At 45.1% G+C, this 20,499-nt stretch overlaps 1 protein-coding gene across 1 annotated transcript in view; it reads left to right on the forward strand.

Annotated features, from left to right (window-relative positions):
- zfpm1 (zinc finger protein, FOG family member 1) overlaps positions 1 to 20,499 on the forward strand; it is a 126,281-nt gene that overhangs the window by 91,006 nt on the left and 14,776 nt on the right. Inside the window, exon 4 of the mRNA XM_061721135.1 lies at positions 3,877 to 4,010. Coding sequence (XP_061577119.1) covers positions 3,877 to 4,010 — 134 coding nt within the window. The remainder of the gene's footprint in view (positions 1 to 3,876; positions 4,011 to 20,499) is intronic.

Genomic DNA, 20,499 nt, shown 5'->3' on the forward strand with positions numbered 1-20,499 from the left:
TGGAGACCACGCGCATGTGGAAACACCTTTTGGTTGAAAGGTTGCTAGACATGTGGCCGGTACTACAACGTCAAATATACACATTGCTTCATGTCGTATTGTTGCATAACCTTGTAATTAGAATTTATTTATTTCAAAACAGGGACAGTGAGACAAATAAGACATTAATCTTGTACAAGAGCAGCTTGCTATTTTCCACCTGTAGTCCCTGGGCAGGTTGATGGAACACTACATAAAAATTAGTATAGAAAAAATAAGTAAAAGAGCAGAACAAAGCAAAGAGACAATAGATAAAATAGGTAAATAGAAACATGGAAGCAGATTCACCAGAGCATGGGATCTGTCAGATGTTGGCACCTAAGATTTAAAGCTAGGCTGCAACACAACACACTTCACACACTTCATAAATGTACACACTTGTCTTGACAGTAACCAACGCTTGGCAAGATGTGAGAAGGTGTGAGGACTTGTACATGAAATAATGTCTGTTGAGTCATCGCAATACATGAGAATGATGACTTCCCAAATGCAGTTTTGCGTTGGGGTCCACGACACTCACCCCCTGTAACAGATCTGGTTGTTCGTGTTGACTTCTCAGAGCAGAGAGTAACAAATTCTTTCAAGGGGGGAGCTGCAGCATTATGGATAATTTTAAAAAGTAAGCAGTCATTTGAGTGCTTTATCAGATTCTCAAAGTTTAAAATGTCATATTTGTTGAGTATATGACGATATGAGGTGATGGTAGCGACGTGGTTTTTTTATCATGGATTTTTAGGTCACCTTTGTATAATGATTCAGGTGGTTTTAGAACTGTTTTATTTGACTGAGACCAGCTTGTAATACAATATAAAAAATGCGGTTTCCTTCTCCGTCTGATACATCAGCAGAGCCACCTCGTCTCAGTAACGTGTCAGCTCTAGTGTCCAAGTCCAACAAGTTTCAGTTTCAGGGTCATCTTATAGGGCTTAAAAGATAAAAATGGATAAAATAGAGATGGCCATTTTGAAGGTGTTTATGAGCTACCCTTCAATGAGCAAAATGAACAGTTTAAGGTTTATCAGGCGACACAAATGGGGAAAAAAAGATAGAGAAAGGGCAATTTTTCAAATACTTTGACGCATGAGTTTAACCACAGTAACTTTTGGTCTTTCATGTGCCGCCTCCTACGGTGGTTTCATGGGACTTTAAGGCTCATCAGTGCTGGTGAAAGCGTTGAGATATTTAGCTCGGCCTCGACCTTCGCCACTGAACAGAAACCAGACTTGAAAGGCTGTGAAGCGGCAGGTCACGGAGGGAGTCGGATAACAAACAAACGCTTGTGTCGGCCTTGTTTATAGGTTAATATCTGCGTTGGCTCACCGGGGTCAAATCCTCAGGTTGTTTCACAACGAGGGTCAGCGGAGTTGGCCGGGCTGATAAGCATCCCATGTGTACGGGGATTGGCCAATGGCAGACTGGACATTGATGGAGTGCTGAGATACGGAGGGTCAACGTGGCCAAAGTGAGGCCCCGCCGGATGATAACAGATAGGATAGCGGCTGGAGAGGAACTGGACTTGGGACTCTCAAGATGACGGGTCAAGACAGTCCCAAGGAGTCGAGGCTTTTTCAGCCCCAAACTGGACAGAATGTGCCGAGAACGTGGTAGTCTGGCACTCGGCTGTGAACCTGAGTCATGTGATAAAAAATTCAGCCCGACCAGGTGAGCTCGTGTTGCGTCTGGCGTCGGTGTCGGGTTCTCATGTGCCAGGGGAGGAACGGCTGCTCGTCACACCGCACGGGTCCTGGCGGGGCGCGTGCTGCGACGGCTCGTGCGTCGAACGTGGCGTCGCGTTGACAGAAACAAACCGCTTCCTGTGCGACTTTTGCCACAAAAAGTCTTTGTAACAGAAAAGCTGTTTCTGGTTTTCAGGGCTGATCTTATTCATCGAATGTCATCTTCCCACCGCGCTGCTTTCTTTCTTCCCTCAGACCACACTCCTTCCTGCCCCCCGCCCCCACCATAACCCCGCCACCAGCGCAGCCTCCGCTGTCACCCCCCCACCCGGCTGTGGGAAAGCCATTTTATCAGCGTCTGTCCGTTGTTCTCTGGTGGGGATAGATACAGAGAAGATAGATGAGTGTTTTGACATGGAGAGTGTTAGACAAACACTCTTATCAGGGCCTCCACTTTAGACTGACCCCCCCCTGAAACAGTCCCCTGAACCATGAGATGAGGAGCTGGTGGGGGCGGGGGGGGGTTTGGATGGTTTGATCAGAACAGGAGGTCACTCCTCCCAGAATCCCACCCCGAGGCTGCTGGTGTAACGGAGGGAGGTGGGATAATCCCACCCGGCCCAGGGTTCCCGCTGCAGCGCTGCTAGTCAGGCCTGCTCCATTATCCACACATCTGCAGAGACTTTTCCAAACTACAGACTCCTGCACTCCCAGCTGTCTGGAGTCTTTAAATGGATGGACCGGTCCTCTGTGCCTGCTAGCTATCTGGCTCTATCGGGGCTGCAGCAGGCTCAGACCACAGCTGTCACGGCCATCCCTCTACGCTTATCTCTTCACTTTGAGGAAGTACACAAGAAGTTTCTCCCGTTTGAACCAGCCGGGACAGAGCGTGCTCGGCTCGTATCAAACTCCCCCTGCTGTTGAGCTGTTGACACGAACGCGTCGTCCTCGTCTGAGCTGCTCCCAGGGTTCAGGTCAAGTTCAAGCCCCGAGGTCCTCTTCTTCCTCAGTCTTTCAAACGGAGCTCACAGCTGCGGCTGGTGTTTCAGCCAGCAGTCCCCAGAACGTTTAAATGTTCCCTTTTCATAAAACAAGGGTCTTACAAGTCAAATGTTTGTTTTTAACTTGAGCCCGGACATCATGCTAGCTATTACGCTTTTTGAAATATTTAACTATTCTAATTTTGATGCTTTTGATTCACTGATGCTTGTCTTGTCTATAAGATACTGCACAACTTAGCTTCTCCCCCTCTTAGTGCTTTTATTAAGCAGAAAACAACTGACAATAGTTGTACTAGGTCTGCAGCAAGAGGGGACTGCATGATACCTAGGAGGAGGACTGCTTTTGGACAGTCAGCTTTTTCAGTAAGAGCATCTCATACATGGAACAGTCTGCCAACATATATCAGAAACAATGACACGTATCATTCATTTAAAATTGAGTTAAAATCATGGTTAAAAGACAATAAAGTGTGTGACCATACTCTGTGACCTGCTCAAACAACATGAAGCGTGTTTTATTTGTTTAATGTTTTATGTATTTATTGTCTTTATGTGTTTTATGTGCTCTTCTGTGTTCTTATGTGCCCTTATGAAGTGTACAGTGTTGTTGTTCTTGTTTTAATGTACTGTTGTAAGTCTTGTAGTTGCCATCACACCTGCCCAGGGACTGCGGTTGAAAATTAGCCAGGATGGCTAAACTGGCAGATTTACAGAAATGTTTTTTTTTTTGTTTTTTTTTTATAATTTTTTTTTTTTCAAAATGGAGACAAAAACAATACATTAAAAAAAAACAAAGGTTAACAACACCACATTTCACATAATCAAAAAAAGTTAATTTACATAAATGTTTATTAATGTGCATTGTCCCTGTAATCTTAAACTGAATAAATAAAAATGCTAACGGAAATTTGGACACTTGTTGCTCGGCAACACGATATTGCAGAGACATCGATCCAACGTTAAAAGACTCGGGACGATGTGGACTAAAACATAGTGAGGTTTCATTAGGCTGTTGTTTAAAACTTGTTTACAACTTTAAAGAGATATTGAAGCCAAATTGTCCCTAAAGTAATGCTATATTTGTAGCGGCTGTTTAACAGCTGCTTAGGCACATTAACCGCAAGCTAATGAACCGCTCGTCTTCTTTCTCTCCCGACCAGATGACCTGGAGATCAGTGACAGCGGTGGGGACTGCAGTGTGCTGGCGGTCCGGGACCTCCATCCTGACACGGTGTGGGGGCCGTACCCAGGAGGCCTCCAATCAGAAAGCAGCGCAGACGACCAGGAGACAGAGGTGAGAGTTCTTTTCTAATAACGACCAAATCAATAATGGTACACTCTTCATTAACTTTCCCCTAAGACCAGGGAGTTCTGGGCCTTCTAGGCTCTGATATCTGGCATTACAACCCCAGGAACCCTGCAGGGACTTTGCAATCTGAAGGAATCCGTTCCTTTAGTACCAGGAACCTTCAGTTTGACACGCTGAACAAAACCCCTGCGTAGTTCTGAAATGGTCCGCTGACATGTTGAAACACTGTATATTGGCTGGCTCTGACAAGTCTCGGATGTTAGTTGAGAGATTTCAGAGCTTTTAATCCTGGATTTTGAGGGCTTCTCTGATCCTTTTTACAGCTTCATTTTGGACTTTAGTGGTGCTTAAACCAATGTGTTAATTGCTGCATGAATCAGAGCCATATGATCGCCAGAATAATAGTCATCTATCTTGTAATGCCCTCTTTATTTACATGCATCACTTCACAAATACACACACGTTTTGAAAAGCCCTCTTTGGTCTCGCAGAATCTTCTGAGTCCTGAGGCGTCAAGTTGTATTAATCCAATGAATAGAAGGATTTCTGTCCTCACTAGCATCCTGCTTATGATTAGACTTTCCCTCTGCTATAAACTTTCCAACATCTTATTCTGCTGTCAGAAAGCGGGAGAGCTCTTGTCCAACTTTAGTTCTTATTTCTGGTATAAGAAGCCATGTCCAGAGTTCTGCTCATTTATGTACACCCACATCTGATTTCTCACCATTACAGTTGTTTTGTATTAGCAGCAGATAATCTCCAGAAACCTGGCTCACATGCAAAAGCATCCCGGTTCAAAGCTGTGCAAGAGAATCAGAATCAGAATCATGTTTATTTGGCCAAGTCAGGTCAAACAAGACATGGAATTTGACTCCGTTATTTTCTCTCGCTGTACAGTAAATAGACAAATGACAGCTCTTATTAACATATATATACAATTTTAAAAAAAAAAGTGAAAGGTACAGCAGTCGAGGTAGACACGATTATTGAAAGGTGCATTGTTACAGCATATGATTGTGGTTGTGATTATTATTATTGCACAGTGATTGATTACTCTGAGACTTCTGCACATAACCTGCAACTGTGTTCTCAAGTTCAAGCTTTCTTTAACAACCGATTACACCCAAGATTTTCGTGTAATTGGTATCGGAGCGACGGGTGAAGCATGTTATTGTAGACCTCAGCTCTAATGTTGAGTTGAAGACACACGTCCTGCTGACTGACGGGTTCCTGCTGGGCAGGTTGGAGGTCCGATGGTGGGACGACGAGAAGAGGCGATGAATAAAAGCATTATCGCGTACGTGTGTGAGAGCAGCTGGAAATGAAAACAGCCGTGCGCAGCGTATCTCTGTGCTTGTGTGTGTGATCCTTGGGAAGAGTTTGTGGGAGCGGATGAGGCCCTATCAGAGGCTGGGTCTGTGCATCATGCGCAAGTCCGTTCAGTCATATGATACTGATACCGGGAGAGGCTTCCTGGCACGGAGCGCCGTCCAGCACGGACGCACAAACTCTTTCACATGCCTAATTCTTGCACCCGACCGCTTTTCTCATTTGCCTATCTCGATTCTGCGGTACGTAGTTACTTTTCCCGGTACGACGAAACGGCCCAAACCCCGCTTTCAGAAAGTCCAAGCGAAGTGGGGATGGAGCGTGCAGCAGACGTCCTGGCCTTTCCCCATCAGTGTCCTCCTTGTGTTCCATCCTCTCCCCTCGCCTCCTCTCTTCCCTGCCCTCCCCAGACGTCCGCCTGCCGTTTATCTCCACATGGCGCCATCCTCCTGGATAACAAACCCCAGTGATTGATTCCTGCTTGATAGGCTCTCATTTCTAAGATTTCGTTTATTATCAGTATGCTTCTGAGTGTACAGATGTGTGTGTGTGTGTGTGTGTGTGTGTGTGTGTGTGTGTGTGTGTGTGTGTGTGTGTGTGTGTGTGTGTGTGTGTGTGTGTGTGTGTGTGTGTTCAGTCATACAGTCACCCATCACCTTTTGTTCTTCCCCTCCCTTCCGCCGTGCACACGTCCTCGTCCTTCTCTAAACTCTAAACGTCTGTTCCTCTTCTTTTGAGCTCTTTTCATTCATATGGAAAGCATCTCATCCCGACTCCAAATCCATTTTTACTCTCTTCTTCCTCATTTTCTGTCTCCCCCCACCCCCCTCCCCATGTACGGACTGAAGGAGTTAGCAGACAGACCTTCAGTATCAGCAGGAGATAGTGTTCGTAATCTCACATTCCTCCTGTGTTTCTCCCCCTGTCACTCCACATCCTCCCCCTCCTCTATCCATTCCTCCCTCCCTGACTCCCTCGTGGGTCAGTTAGGGTCAGGACTGTCCAGCTTGGTGTGTTGGAGGTGAGAAATCTGCTCATCTGCTCCTCTTCTCTGTCTGATTTTCCTCGCCAAAAACAGCAGATAGAAGTGACCCACCCCCTCACGAGTGTTTTTACTCTAAAAACGATGGAGTAACAGACGACGGTTATCCCATAAACACGGAAGAGCAGGTGGACATCCAGCCTTAGTTTCAGCCATTCCAGAAAAGCATCGACATTAGGAACTATATCTTTTTTTTATTGACTATACTACAGCACAGCTGGTCATGTTACTACTGCCACTGGGTTCTGCTGCAGTGGGCCGTTGCATTGTGGGACACATTTTGGGAGGTAGACTGCTCTGTTGTTATTGAAGTAGCAAACCGTCTGCAGATAAATCTTTGTGTGAGGTGACCTACGCAGATGTGTTTCACAGGGATGGAAAACCGCCATGCGTTGTTGAAGAATTAAAGAAGATTAAAGAAGGCCGGTTTGGCCATTTACACCCACGAAAAGAGTCGTTTTGAGAACTCTTCCTCAAGTCTTTATTAGACTGTCACTCGTTTTCCATAAACTTCAGACTGATTGTGTTGCAGACAAGACGGTGTCAGTTCCAAGATGCGTCGTGTGAAACATGCAGGGGTCACATTTGCGATGTGGCTGTCGAACATGCGTAGCCAGAGGACTCAGCCTTTCTCAAACAGAATCAAATCTATTTGCAAAAAAATGGTGATTTGTTTAGTTAATCTAGAACATGCCAGAAACAGAAGGCTTGACTAGACGCTTGACTGGTGTCTGAAGCCGTTGGTATGATGCTCCATTCTCTATTTCTCACGTTGATCCTGTTTCTAGATACTTTAACTTTATTGTAATATTTGTTAAAGAAAAAACAAGATTGTTCCTTGTTGTTTTTATATTAACATATAGTTGTGTTGTTTTATCTTAAAGCAACTGCATGGTGGAATATATGTCAACTGAAGCCTCCAATATCGACTCCAATATCTCTTCTTCTAGACTTTTGTTGTTGCTGGTGAACATTTCCACACTTTGGACGCTCTCCTGTCCTGCTTTGTCCTCGTGCCCCATTGTCTATTGGCACTTTTCCACTAACACCCACTCGGCTCTACTCGCCTCAGCTCAACTCAACTCGGCCTGGTTTCTTTTCCATAACAATTCAGCACCTGGAGCAGAAGTAGGAGGATTGGAGCAAAGCTGCTGTGACGTATTTGATTGTGTATCTAAACGAAGAAGACAACAACACTAAAGATGTAGAACCTGGAGGAGATGATATATGTGCTGCTGGGTCTGTGGCTTGTGTTCAATATCAAGTTAAAAAATGTTTGTTTGTTTGTCTCGGCGCTGCTGAAAAGTCAGCTGGAGCCGCGAGCAGCTATGAAGTGAGAGAGCTCCTGGTGGATCTGATCGTTCCTTATCGCCCGTCTACATCCCTTTTTAATTCTCTCCTCAGCCACCAGGTTTATGAACATCTGCACCTCAGAGTTGGACCAGAACAGACTTTGGTTGAATAAAATTAACAAGAAGCTGCCGTCAGAGTCGCTCTTTCACTGATGTCACATCCTGACTCAGACGTCTGACTCCAACCCCCTGACCAATCGGTTGTCTGTAGTGTGATGACGTCAGATACGGCCGACTCAGCTGCTTAGAACCTCGACAGAATAGTTACAGAAAAAGTATCTACTTGGCACGTTAGACCCCTAGTGGGAAAGAACCAAACCGAGTGGAGGAGAGCCGAGTCGGGCTGAGCAGGTTCTAGTGGAAAAGCGCCATATGTCTCACTTGTCCTGTAGCCCCGTCCTCCACCTCGCTGGGCCCCACCGAGCCCCCAGGGCTCAGCCCACCACAGCCCGAACCCCTGCTAGTCGTGAGGTTGGCAGGACATGCCCCCCCCCCCTCCGTCAGATAGCCCTCATTAGATTAGCAGCGCGTTAACTCACCTGTGTCATATGGAAATTCTGCCATTTGCATCTTTTGAGAAAGAGGTGTAAAACCATTTATCTATTTAAATATTTTCTGGCTGATCTGGCCGTAGGACTTTAGAACAGAGTATAATAATGTTTACTGATCCGCCGATCGGCTCGCTGCTGCTCCCGCACGGTTTTTGCTTCAGTGCACAAGCAGGTCCTTGTCGACGAGTCTTCTTCGGCATCGCAGGGATGCGCCGCTGCCTCTTCTTTTTTGTTTGGATCTCTCATAACAAATCTGATATTACGTTTGCTCCCCTTCTGGTTAGATGGTGCTTTAATTAACTGATAGGAAAGTGCATGGATTGAACCAAAGTTGCTGGATTGGTTTTTTTTGTATGATATGAAACTGTTGACGCAAATGTGGAGATTGTTGCATCTGTTGCGTCCCCGCCCCCCCTCTGCAAGGACGGGTGTCCAAAATGAAGGAGTTGTTCCACGGAGGACGTCGTTGGCATTGTTCTCCCTCCTCCACTCCTCCAGCAGCAACCCCCCCGCCACTCACCCCACCCCAGTCCTGTCTTTCGTGGAAAGGCAGCCTGGAGGCACGATCCTAGAAGGAGCAGAGTAAGGGAGTTCAAAGCGTTATCACATGCCGAACGTCTTTTCATCATGTTTTAGAAACAAGCGTTCTCACTAATCCCCCAATAATCTCTCCAGGAGAACTGGGGCGATAAGGCGCGCCACCCACGGCTTTTCAAACACTTTTTGGGTAGTCTCTTCTTACTCCCTATCTCTCGTCCCCTCTACCTTCCTCTCGCTCTCTCTCCCTCTCCTCCACTTTCTCTTTCCATCACTTCCCCCGGAAGGACGAGTGAAGGTGATCGCCGGCTCCTCGTTCTCTCTCAAGTTGCTCTCTCGTCAACGCCGAACGGTTTTGTTTACATCCTGATTCGGATCTTTCTGCTTTATCTGAACTCATCAACAGTGTTTCTCTGTTTCTCTCTTTCCTCCGCCCATCAAATTAGAATGTTAATTAAAGCGCTGCTCCTTCAGAAGATGACAAATCGATGATTACGGTGAGTGTTGAGACACCTTCTGCGATGCCCCCCCTAGACAAATGGGATGTATAAGGAACATGAAAGAGGATCAGGAGTGCTGAAGGTAGACCGCTTGGTATTTAAGACGCTGCAAAATGCTACAGTGGGATTTTTATTATACAGTTTTTATCTTCTACTATCTTGCCATAAAATGTTAAACCGTGCACCCTGATGCATGAAGAGGGATGACATAAAATGAGATAAAAACCTTATCATTAGTAGCTCACGGGTTGAAGTTCTGCATTTGTTTATTTGAATATTGTTTGGCAAAATTCTTGTTTACGTTGCTGAAAGTGCACGTTTAGTCCTTAATCTGTTGTTTTTGAGGAACAGGCTGAGAGATGTGAGAGGAGAGGAGGTGTGCCGCAGCTGCACCAGGCCAACCGCTGTAGTGCAGCAGGTGATTGGACGCCAGCGCAGTATTAAGTGGCCTCCGCTCACACTAACCAGTTTAACTGGAGGCTGAGCGTTTCCATCTGCTCTGAAAGGCCACACTGGCAGGCGGGAACCTGATAATGATTCAAACAGGCTGATAACAGCAGATACTCTAGGACAGCATTTCCCCCTCGACGGTACTCCTTGTGATGCCCTCATTGGTTCCTCAAAAACCGTGACAGAAGTCATTAGAGAAGAATAAAAAATGAGAGCTTCAGCGCCTGCGAGCAGGACCAGACTGCTTCCGATATTCTAACGCAGCCGTCCGAGGAGGACCCTGGTTTCTGTAGTCCACAAGTTATGGCTTTCATCTTTGATGCGGATCAATATCTGTGTGTTTATCTGGGGCTTTGAGGACAGTTTGTGTTTAAATGCCATTTAATAAAGCTTGAGAAAGAAGCCTGGGTGACGTAGGTGCTGAAAGTTACAGGCTTTCTTTCTAAAAGAGTTCACAAAGCTGAACATGGTGATGTAGATCCAGACATCAGTGATCTAACATGAGAGAATGTTAAACCTAATAATGGGAATTTGTCAGGAGTGAAAGACCCGTACCGGGGCAAGATGCATGTAAAGGAGTCGGAGCGCTTCTGAGGATTATTACTGCAACACACATTTTAACACCAACACTGAGGTGAAATATTAACATTTTATTCATTTCTGACCGTCAGTGGCTGAAGAGCAGCCTCATCCACAACGAGGAGACTTGGAAAGTGTGCTAAAATCAGTGCAACTCAAGAGAAAAAGTAAAGCTGAATTACAAAGGGAATACTTTTACACCAAGTCACGTAAAAGTTTTCATCAGAATGTTGTCTTAATTCGGTTAGTCAATAATCAGATTACTGTTGTCCATGTAAATGTAGTTTATGATCGGGATACTCCACCTACCTTGATGTGATTATTACTTACTGAAAAAACTAACTTCACTAATGTGAGCTGGATTTGTTTCGTCAGGGGTGTTTTCTGACATTTCATCTGACAATCTACATGGGTCTCAAAAGGGCTGACCCTTGACCTTCTGAAACGTGTCCTGAAAGTGGCTCAGGCATGGTTCTTCCTCGTGAACAAACTCACTCTTCTCTTCTGGATGAAAACACTTCAGACCACTCCACTGTGGTCCAATGGTGCCACCTCTGGGTGGAGTTCATGCCCATGTCCAGTGTACTGTGACCAGCAAATAATGAATATCCAAACCAGAACTTCCCGTCCAGATAATAATTTGAATGCAGCTTATCTTTTGAAGGCAGAAAGTGTCAAACGGTCATCGGCGATTTGCATTTTGACCAGTGTTTTCTCGTCAGATTATTCTTGTCTTTGCAGATGAAGCACTCTGAGAAGAGTGACGGGTCAATGACAATCAGGCAAAAACAAACAAACTTAACACCAGAAAGTGTTTGGTACCAAAGATGTTGTCCTGTGCCAACAGATTCTGCATGTATGACATCTGTGTCCAGATTACCATGAACAGATAGCTGTCAGGAGTCGTGTCCTTGCTCTCGTGTCCGCTAGTGTCTGCCACTTTTGACCTTTCAAGTGTGTTTTATTAGAGCACATTAAAATACCGTTACAAATTTACAGTATACACACATCAGTGCGCATAGAGTACAGGTGAAGGAAGAAACTGATAAAAAATGTGGAATGCAAAATACAAAGGAATAAAAATAACTAAGAATAACAATAAATAAATGAGTAAATAAAAAAGAAATAAAATAAAGGTAAAAATACATAAAACAGCACCCCCCACCACCCTAGCCAGTCTTACTCTTCCGTCTTGTCACTACTTTGTTAATGTGAAGGGGAAATGTCAATTTCTGATAGGAGGTGTGAGATAATGAATGAGAGAGGACCACATTTTTTCAAAGTAAGTGAGTTTATCCAGATGAGTATGTTTCTGCCACTTTTAACCTGTAGGAAGCAAGGAAAAGTTCCCAAGGTCGGCTTCCTTTTAAAACGGTTACCTTTCACAGATACGTGAGCTGGTCATCACTCGTTTTGTCTCCACCCAGCGTTTGTAATGGAAACACTGAGAAATAAAGGGACAAATAAACGTATCTTTGAATATGACAACACTTTTCCCCCCTTGTGAAATGACAAAAGTGTTGTGTGAACTGTAGAAAGAGATGTGCAGAAGTAATCTGGCAGATAAGTGGACACGCTTTCGCTGCCGCAGCGCCTTCATCATTATCTTTGTTTATTCTGTTTTCCTTCTTATGAGTTGTTGTTTTCTTCTTCTCGCTGCTTTCTTTTGAACACTTGATCATAGTTCATCCTGTTCTTCTGCTGTTCTGGCCGGAGACCCAGAGCCGTGTACTGTTTGTCTCCATGACTCAGAATAACATCTCAATACTTCCGGATGGAAAGGAAAACGTACAGTATATACATTTTATTTTATTGATTTTCTAGATATTCAGGTAGAATTTACAAAACATTTAGATGGAAATGTGCTCCTATGACCTGAAAGAATAAATGAAATAGAGAGGGATCTAAAACTGTGCTCAGTTAGTACCTGTGTGTTACCCAGATGAAAGACAGGAGACAGAGCAGTTCTTTTGCAACATTTCTTTATTGGTGATTTCAAGTTTTTTCGAACAATAAAGGAAGTAAAAAAAAATAAAAATAAGAGAACAAACAGGTTGACTTAGGGCATACATTAATACAAATAAAGAACCCCCCCCCCCCCCCAAAAAAAAAACTGGATTTTCCATTTACATAGTCAATTCCACAGAATATAAAGTCCACCTTTCCCAATATTTTATATACTGCTCAGCCTGTAATCTTAAGGAGAAGGTCAGTTTTTCCATGCGACGTATATCCTCAACTATTGTGGTCCAGTCGTCCTTTGATGGCAGATTTGTGTGCAGCCATTTCCGTGTAACAGCCTTGTTGCTCACAGCCAAGAGCATTTTATAGAGGTAGTTGTCCTGGGCCATAAGTCCATCTAGAATTTTACCCAGATACAATGCAATAAAGGAAATCTCAAGTTTTAGTCCGAAAAGGAATTCTCCCTTCTGTACGTAACCTTGCAGACGCTGGGCTGTGACTGACAGGTCGCCAGTGTCTTGTCTTTCAACATTTGTGAGTAAAACCCTTTGGAGCGCTTGAATGATGACTATTGAAGCTTCTACATCCCCGTGTATTACTCGCACACATCACACCAGCAGCTGTTGGTCGCTCAGTCTGTCAGCCGAGACCCGGCAGGAGAAGAGGGGAAGCATCGCCCCAACAGAAGCTGCAGAAAAAGGTCAAATAGTGATCAAATGAAACCATAGAAGTAGAGAAGAGACCAAATAGGGAGGAAGGAGGGGTCCATGGACTGAAGAGAGACTTGAGAGACAAGGCAAGGCAAGTTCATTTGTATAGCACAATTCAACACAATGTAATTCAAAGTGCTTTACATCAACATTAAAAGCAGCAAGACACAATTAAACAGTAAATAACAAATAAAATGATAAGAAAAGAGGTAAAATAATAAAAAGCACAAGTTGTTAAAAATAAGGGCAGTAGAGTACAGCAGGTAAGTATTTAATTTAAGAGTAGGCTTCAGTAAACAGTAATGTTTTTAGGCCTGATTTAAAGGATCTACAGTTGGAGCAGACCTCAGGTCTACAGGAAGTTTGTTCCACCGGTGAGGAGCAGAATAACTGAACGCTGCCTCACCTTGCTTGGTTCTGGTTCTGGAACCACAACAAACCAGATCCAGATGAATCTCAGGGGTCTGGGAGCTTCATAGGGAACTAACAGATCCAGCATGTATTTTGGTCCAAGACCATTCAGGTCTTTGTAGACCAGCAGTAAGATTTTAAACTCTATCCTTTGACTCACTGGAAGCCAGTGTAGCGATTTCATGACCGGTGTAATGTGGTCCAGTTTCCTGGTGTTTATAAGGACTCTAGCGGCTTGTTCTGGATCAGCTGCAGCTGCCTGATTGATTTCTTGTTAAGGCCTGTAAACATGCCATTGGAATAATCCAACCTACTGAAAATGAATGCATTAATACGTTTTTCCATGTCTTGTTTAAGCAGAATCTCCTTAATTCTAGCATTTTTTTGAGGTGGTAATAGGCAGATTTAGTGATAAACTTTAGATGGCTGTTGAAGTTCAGGTCTGACTCAAAAATTACACAATCATTACAAGATTTCTGGATTGATTTGTAGCCCTCAATGAGAAAACAGGGTGAGGACTTTGGGCGAGGACGTTGGGTAAACATGGAAGAGGAGGGCTAGGGCAGGAATGAGGGAGGAGGTCTTCATCACTCAGTGGCAATGAGTGACTGGTATCTGCATCTGGCTGTCATCTGCACCAGCTTCTGCAGGCTGGAGGAGGAGGGGGGGAGGATGAGGAGGAGGAGGAGGAGGAGGAGGTGTGGGAGTGGAGAAGAGGCAAGGGGAAACCTCTGTACTGTATCTCTGAGCCTCATCTCCGGCAGTTCAGGAGCCCGCTTTCCAAGAGTGCCTCATTTTCAAATCTCTTATCTCAGCCACGTTTTAAGTATTGCAGTTTTATATTTTTACATGTCATTTGCATGCAGCTCATCAAACCTGGCTCCCTCAATTTTTTTCTCCTTTTTCTTCTTTACTGGCGTGTGTGGCTGTTGCAAAAACAGCCCTTGCAGAAGGGGGGCAGGCCTTCCCTGTGCTGCACCCTCCTATGTTTGCTCCTCCGGAGTGGAAAATACAGTGAAAAGAAACAAAAATGCTTTTTCTGTTGAATGTTGGGGAAATGGGAGGTAAAGCGCGCGCACGCGTGCGCGTGGGTCTGGATGAGAGAGGCGGATGAGAGTAGGGTTCTGATTTTTATCTGCTTTCCTTTTCTTCTTTGTGTTTTTGGAGGATTCACACAGTGACCTCTTTGTTTGGGACAGTGAGTGCACCCCTGCACCCCCCTGGATGGGAAAGAAACCATTTCCTGTAGAGATAGACTGAGAGCAAGAGAAAGGAGGGAGAGATAGGATGATATAAGGAGGGGCGGGCAGACAGAAGGGGCAGGAATGAGAGTTGGGGAGAGGAAGCAAATCGGAGATTAAGAAAGAAAGGTGTATGCATAAAAAGGAAGGAGGGAGAGCAGGACAGACGGTGAAAGGGGAGACGGAGGGGGGAGAGGGTGAATCGGATGATGGAATGAGTGAGTTTGTGAGGGAAATGAATGAATGGATGAAGGCAAGATGGTTGGAAAGGTCGGGAGGGGATCAAATCGGCTTATTAAATTCTCATCCAGAGGAGAACGAGACCTTTGATGCAAAAGAGGATATTTGGAGAAAAAGTGTTTTCCTGGAACAAGTTGATGGGAAACATCTTCAGGCTTCAGTCAAACACTAGAAAGTTCAACATGAATATGTCGCTGATGGCCACAGCAAACACTTCTGTACACATCCCTTCTCCACTCTATATGGGAGGAAATGACGTGTTTTTTTTATCGGGCTAGAAATTAAATGAAACCCAATAAATAGCTCGGAAAGATTAACTCAAGTGAATAAAAATGGCTCGCTGGCAGCCTTTTAAGACAGGTGGCAGCGGAGGACAGCGCCGCCCCTCTGAGACGGAAGAAGATGGCAGGAAACCATGAATAAACAATGACGTTGTTGACTAGAGTATTGTTGAGGAGCCGGGGCTGTGCATCCAGCTGCCCCTCCTCTTCACACATAAGTGCAGCATCCTTAGAGAAAAGGTCAAGAAAAAGAGGAAATCCTCCCAGAATGGGAGAACCTCGAAGCCGACTTGAGCCTTTAACAGCAGAGTTAAGGTTCTGGGTTAAGGAGGCTGACACCACCTCCACTTTTAAAACCAAACATAAAACCTTTCTGTTTAGTAAACCTCTAGTTAGTGTAAACTCTAGTGTGTTAGAGTCAGTAGTCGTAGCTGCAGCTGTAGAACAAGACTATAATAGTTAGTCTCAAACATAGCTTTGTGGTAGATATGATCCAGGTCCTGGTCCAGGTTTCTTCCCTCCTAAAGGGGAGTTTTTCCTTGCCACTGTTTATGTAATAATTGCTCGGGGGTCATGTTCTGGTATCTGGAAAGATCCTAGAGACAACTTCTGTTGTAATAGACGCTATATAAATAAAATTGAATTGAATTGAAAGAGTCAATAATATTGACCAAACCATCATTTGCATTCTAAGTTTGATGAAGAATTCCAAGCGACTTCTTCCTCTTCCACTAACAAGTGTCGTTGTTATAAAGCCCAACACTCACACGGTGGAAACCCCACTTAGCTGCAACATCTGATCCTAAACCCATTCGGACAAGTCTGTAGATGTCCAGTCTCCATCGGACGGTGGTCTGTAAAGGGCTGTCATGACTGTCCTACCTTTGTGAGTAGAGCTCTTTGAACCCCAGCATCATTTTCTGTTTGCAAAGGTATAAAAATGGAGAAGATGTGTTGTAAATCACTGAAAGTCCAACTGCCACTTCTTATAGGGATGTACTGTAATTAAGACTAAGAAATCAATATGTCATTTAAAAGTCTCACATAGACTTCATAGTGTGACGGTCTGCAGAGCAGATGTGTTTGGTAACGACAGATGTGTTTTTAATAAAAGGCAGCGGTTGTGGCCACTCAACCGTCCTCCCAGTGCACATGCTCTCATCTGGCAGCGACTCAGTCGTGGTTCTGCTAACCAGCCGGAGGCTGTGGTGACCCCACCTCGGAGCCGCGTGTAAACCCCCGGTAAAGCGTGTGAAACGGCGTCCAGGCGACGTTGCCGCGCTGGATGGCAGTGATTTGCATAGACAAACACTCTCATTCCCCAGCGGCTGCAGTAAAACTGTGGCCGTTGACAGCTGCACCGGGGGGAACGGTAATCTGATCATCTGCAGGAGGGGCTGGGCTTGGTTCAGGGAAAGTTATCTGCTTCATGTCCCCATCATCGCCATCATCTCCACTGTTTGACTTTACTAGTGAGAGGACGGAGGACGGAGAGGAGCCGTTCTGTTGCCGAGCGAGGGAAGAAAATGAAGAAATGAAATCAGCCCCGGCATCATTTGCATTCAAGTTTTATCTGGAAGGAGGAGGGCGGTTGTGTGCCTGATAAGGAGAGGACGTCGTGTGGGGGTGGGGGCGGGGGGGGATTGGAGGTATACGAATGTGATTGTTATATTTGAACCGACTTCAACAGAGGAAAGTGGTTCTGGAGTTTAGCTGATGTGTGTAGTGACACACACACACACGAGCTGCTGCAGCTGGGCACCCCGACGTGGTGTGAAGGAGTGGGAGAGGAAGGGTAGCGGTAAGGGGGGGGGGTAATATCAGGCCAAATAATTAGATTCGCTATCGAGGCGGCGGCAGCAGTGCGGGGATCAGGCAGATTAAAAGCGGGGCTGGGGGTGGTTAATATTCATGAGGGGCTGGGGTCTGGGCGAGGGCTTAGACTCCGGCTCAAACACTCTCCTCTGGCTGACGGGGCTTAAGACGGCACTCTCAACCAAGATGGAGAGAGCTGGGGCTCCAGCTGACGGAGGAACAAGCTGACCTAGTGACACTCTTGCGTCTCTGGCAGCTTCTGTGAAGCCCCCATCTCATTAACACACGTTACCGGAGCTCAGGTCCATTTATGGCGCTCTTACAGTAGTACCTACTCAGCCCCACTCGACTCGACTCGCCTTGCCCTCGTTTCTTTTCAATACCCAGATCAGAAGTAGGCTGGATTGGAGCGAAGCTGCTGTGACGTACTCGAGCTCTTGGTATATTTTTTCATTCCTCGTGGCTTCATCTAGCTCTCTCTGGATATTTTCCTCCGCCACCAGGTTTAAGAAGGTCTCCACCTCGGAATTTGACCATGCAACAGATTTCTGTGCTGCCATTTTTCTTCACAAAAAATTAACAAGAAGCTGCGAGTCGCTCTTGAAATGATGTCACATCGTGACTCAGACATTGGATTGGCCAACCTCCCGACCAATCGGTGGCCTGTAGTGTAATGACGTCAGACGCAGCCAACCCAGCCGCTTAAAACCTCTGCAGAGTAGTTACAGAAAAGTATCTAATCGGCACGTTAGACCCCTAGTGGAAAAGCACCAACCCGAGTCGAGCCGAGCTGAGTAGGTATTAGTGGAAAAGCGCCATTAGACTCTACACATGAACCCCAGTTTACACAATCCAACCGAGTCGCCTCCAAACGTTTGTCAAAAAGGGTCAAACTCTTCCAGCCACCTGTGAAACAACCTGCAGGCCTTTGTTAAGAGTTTTCATTGGTCACTATGGATACCCGGCAGTTTGGGAGGGTCTCAGAGCTCCTCACGCGTCTCCCTTGGGCGTCTGTTGACCACTGGAGGTGCTGAGATTGGTGTCAGGCCAACAGAACTGCAAAGGTTTCCATGTCATCCGCTGGCCTTTCTGCTCTCTAACACCCCCCACTTCTCTGGGATCTGCACTCACTTATTACTCGCTTATTGTCTGATGTAAAGTAGTCAGTTGACACTTTCAAATATCCCCGTTTTTTTGATTTTATTGTAATTAAATTATGTGAGCCTCCGTTTGTGGTCATACTAAGGAGTGCTGACAGTTATGGGCCCAGCACTGACAGACCAGCAGCTCTGCTGTTTTTATGAGTAACAAACATGCAAGCAAGGTCCGGGCTGTGGAGCCCTGCTCTGCATCTGCTGAGCACCACCCAGAGTCTTAGACAGATGGGGCCAGATGTGCCGCGCAGAGGTTTGAAGGCACCTATCCTGACGACCAGTGGGTGGAGCTTTGCAGCTACTCTTCATGCTCTGCGAGGAGCTGATGAAAGGAGGAGTGAGAACACCAGAGGCCATGGAAGACCTGTTTTTTTTTTTGCTTTTGATGACACAAACTCTTGCATTTCTTTTATTGCAGACGGCAGAAAAAAAAACAGAGTTTAAGCCGAGTACATGTTGACACGGCTGCAGTCAGGGATGGAGCTCCGTGAGGGAGATGTTATTAATTCTCCACTGGATGTGAGACGATCGTATGCAGTAATTACTTTGTGTGTTAGATCTGTGAAGAATGAGCCTGTGTGAGGGATTCTCATTTTCTTTTGCTGTGTGTGTATGTATGTATATATATATGTATATGTATATATATATATATATATATATATATATATACAGTATATATATATATATATATATAATATATGTATATGTATGTGTGTGTGTGTGTGTGTGTGTGTGTGTGTGTATATATGTATATTTGTATGTATGTGTGTGTGTGTGTGTGTGTGTGTGTGTGTTTTCCACTAACTGACTTCTCCCTGTTGCCCTATCGTGGTAAATTCCAGAGCCGTGGCCGTGATGAATTAGTCTGAAACAAATTAGCAGTACTTACAGCTCAGACGGCTCCAGCATTGGGTTACAAATTAAAACAAAAGCAGCCGTATCTCCACATCAGCGCTAGTTCTCCATGAAATACAATACGCTCTGCCTCAGTCTTCAACGCACAACAGGCTGAGAGGCTTCCTTCTGTCTGTCCTCTTCTCCCAGACAACATCCTTCCTCTCCGAGCTCCACATGTGATCCGTCTGAACATGTGTGCAGGACCTTCTGATGTCTTCCTAAACTAAATCAAGCAACGAAAACAAAATGATTAATGTGCGAAAACCAGAGAAGCTTAAAAACTTTGATAAAAGTGAGTTTTAAAACAGGATTTGAAGGAAGCAGTCTCAACTCCTCAGGCAGATCATCCCAAAGTTTTGATCCCCTCTAGTGCTGAATCTGATCCAGGAACAGCTGACAGGCTGTTGTCTGAGGGCCTCAGGCTGCACATGGAGATAAGAGGAGACGCTCTGAAATGTATCCTAAAGCGTGGTCACGAGGGGCTTTGAGCAAACCTGGAGCAGCGCAGTGATGCTGGGAACTCTGGAGCTGCTTTTAGTTAAAAGCCTGAAACAGCTTAGGTCCGCCGAGCGGCTCGCGTTGTTTGATAAATGAATGATAAACAATGATAAGAGTAAAAGGTGAATGGTTGAGGCTTGGAAACGATACGAGAAGACCTGCGTCCAGCCTTCTCTCCGCTCCAGGCGACCCGGGTCGTCCTGTGTTTAGATCAGTGTGCAGGTCGGTGGCGTGAAGACGGCGGAGAGAGGAGACGGCACAACACATGCTGGACAAAGGCGCACAGAGCTCTCAGATGTGACTCCATCTGCATTTGCAGGCTTTCCAAGCCGATAAAGAGAATCAGACCACATTTGGTGCAGAAACTTCTCACATTTGCCTTTCAGTTTGAGTCACTTCTCAAAAAGAAGAACACCACAGATATCAGATGAATGTTTTGATAGAGTCATCTAGTCAGACATGTTGCGCAGCACCAACTTCACGTTTCTGTGATGTCTAGTATTTAAAAAAATCAGCCAAAATGATTGACTTTGTGGGTTTTATTAATAAATTAAAACACATTTAATATGATATGATCATTTGAACGGCAACAAACGGCTCAGCAGTAGTCACATGATGAGTTTAGGCTTTATTGTGTCAAACCTAACAATGCAGTCATATCTTCACTGCAGAAAGGAAGCTAAAACTGTTGGATCATTTATCTGTTTGTTTCTGTTAGTTATCAACAAGGATGAAGTCTTTAGAGGAAGCTTCTGAGGTTCTGCATGCAGCAGCCTTTTTCTTAGAAATGATAAACGGTAATAAAATTGGAGGTTTCATTTTGATCCCTTCGATGTTGATGATGTGTTTTCTTGAGCTGTAGTCCACAGGTTTCTGCCTTTGTGTGCAGATCAATCAGCGTATCTGGTAACACGGTGGCTGTGTG

This window comes from Cololabis saira, chromosome 5 (genome assembly GCF_033807715.1).
Source record: "Cololabis saira isolate AMF1-May2022 chromosome 5, fColSai1.1, whole genome shotgun sequence".
Lineage (NCBI taxonomy): Eukaryota > Metazoa > Chordata > Actinopteri > Beloniformes > Belonidae > Cololabis > Cololabis saira.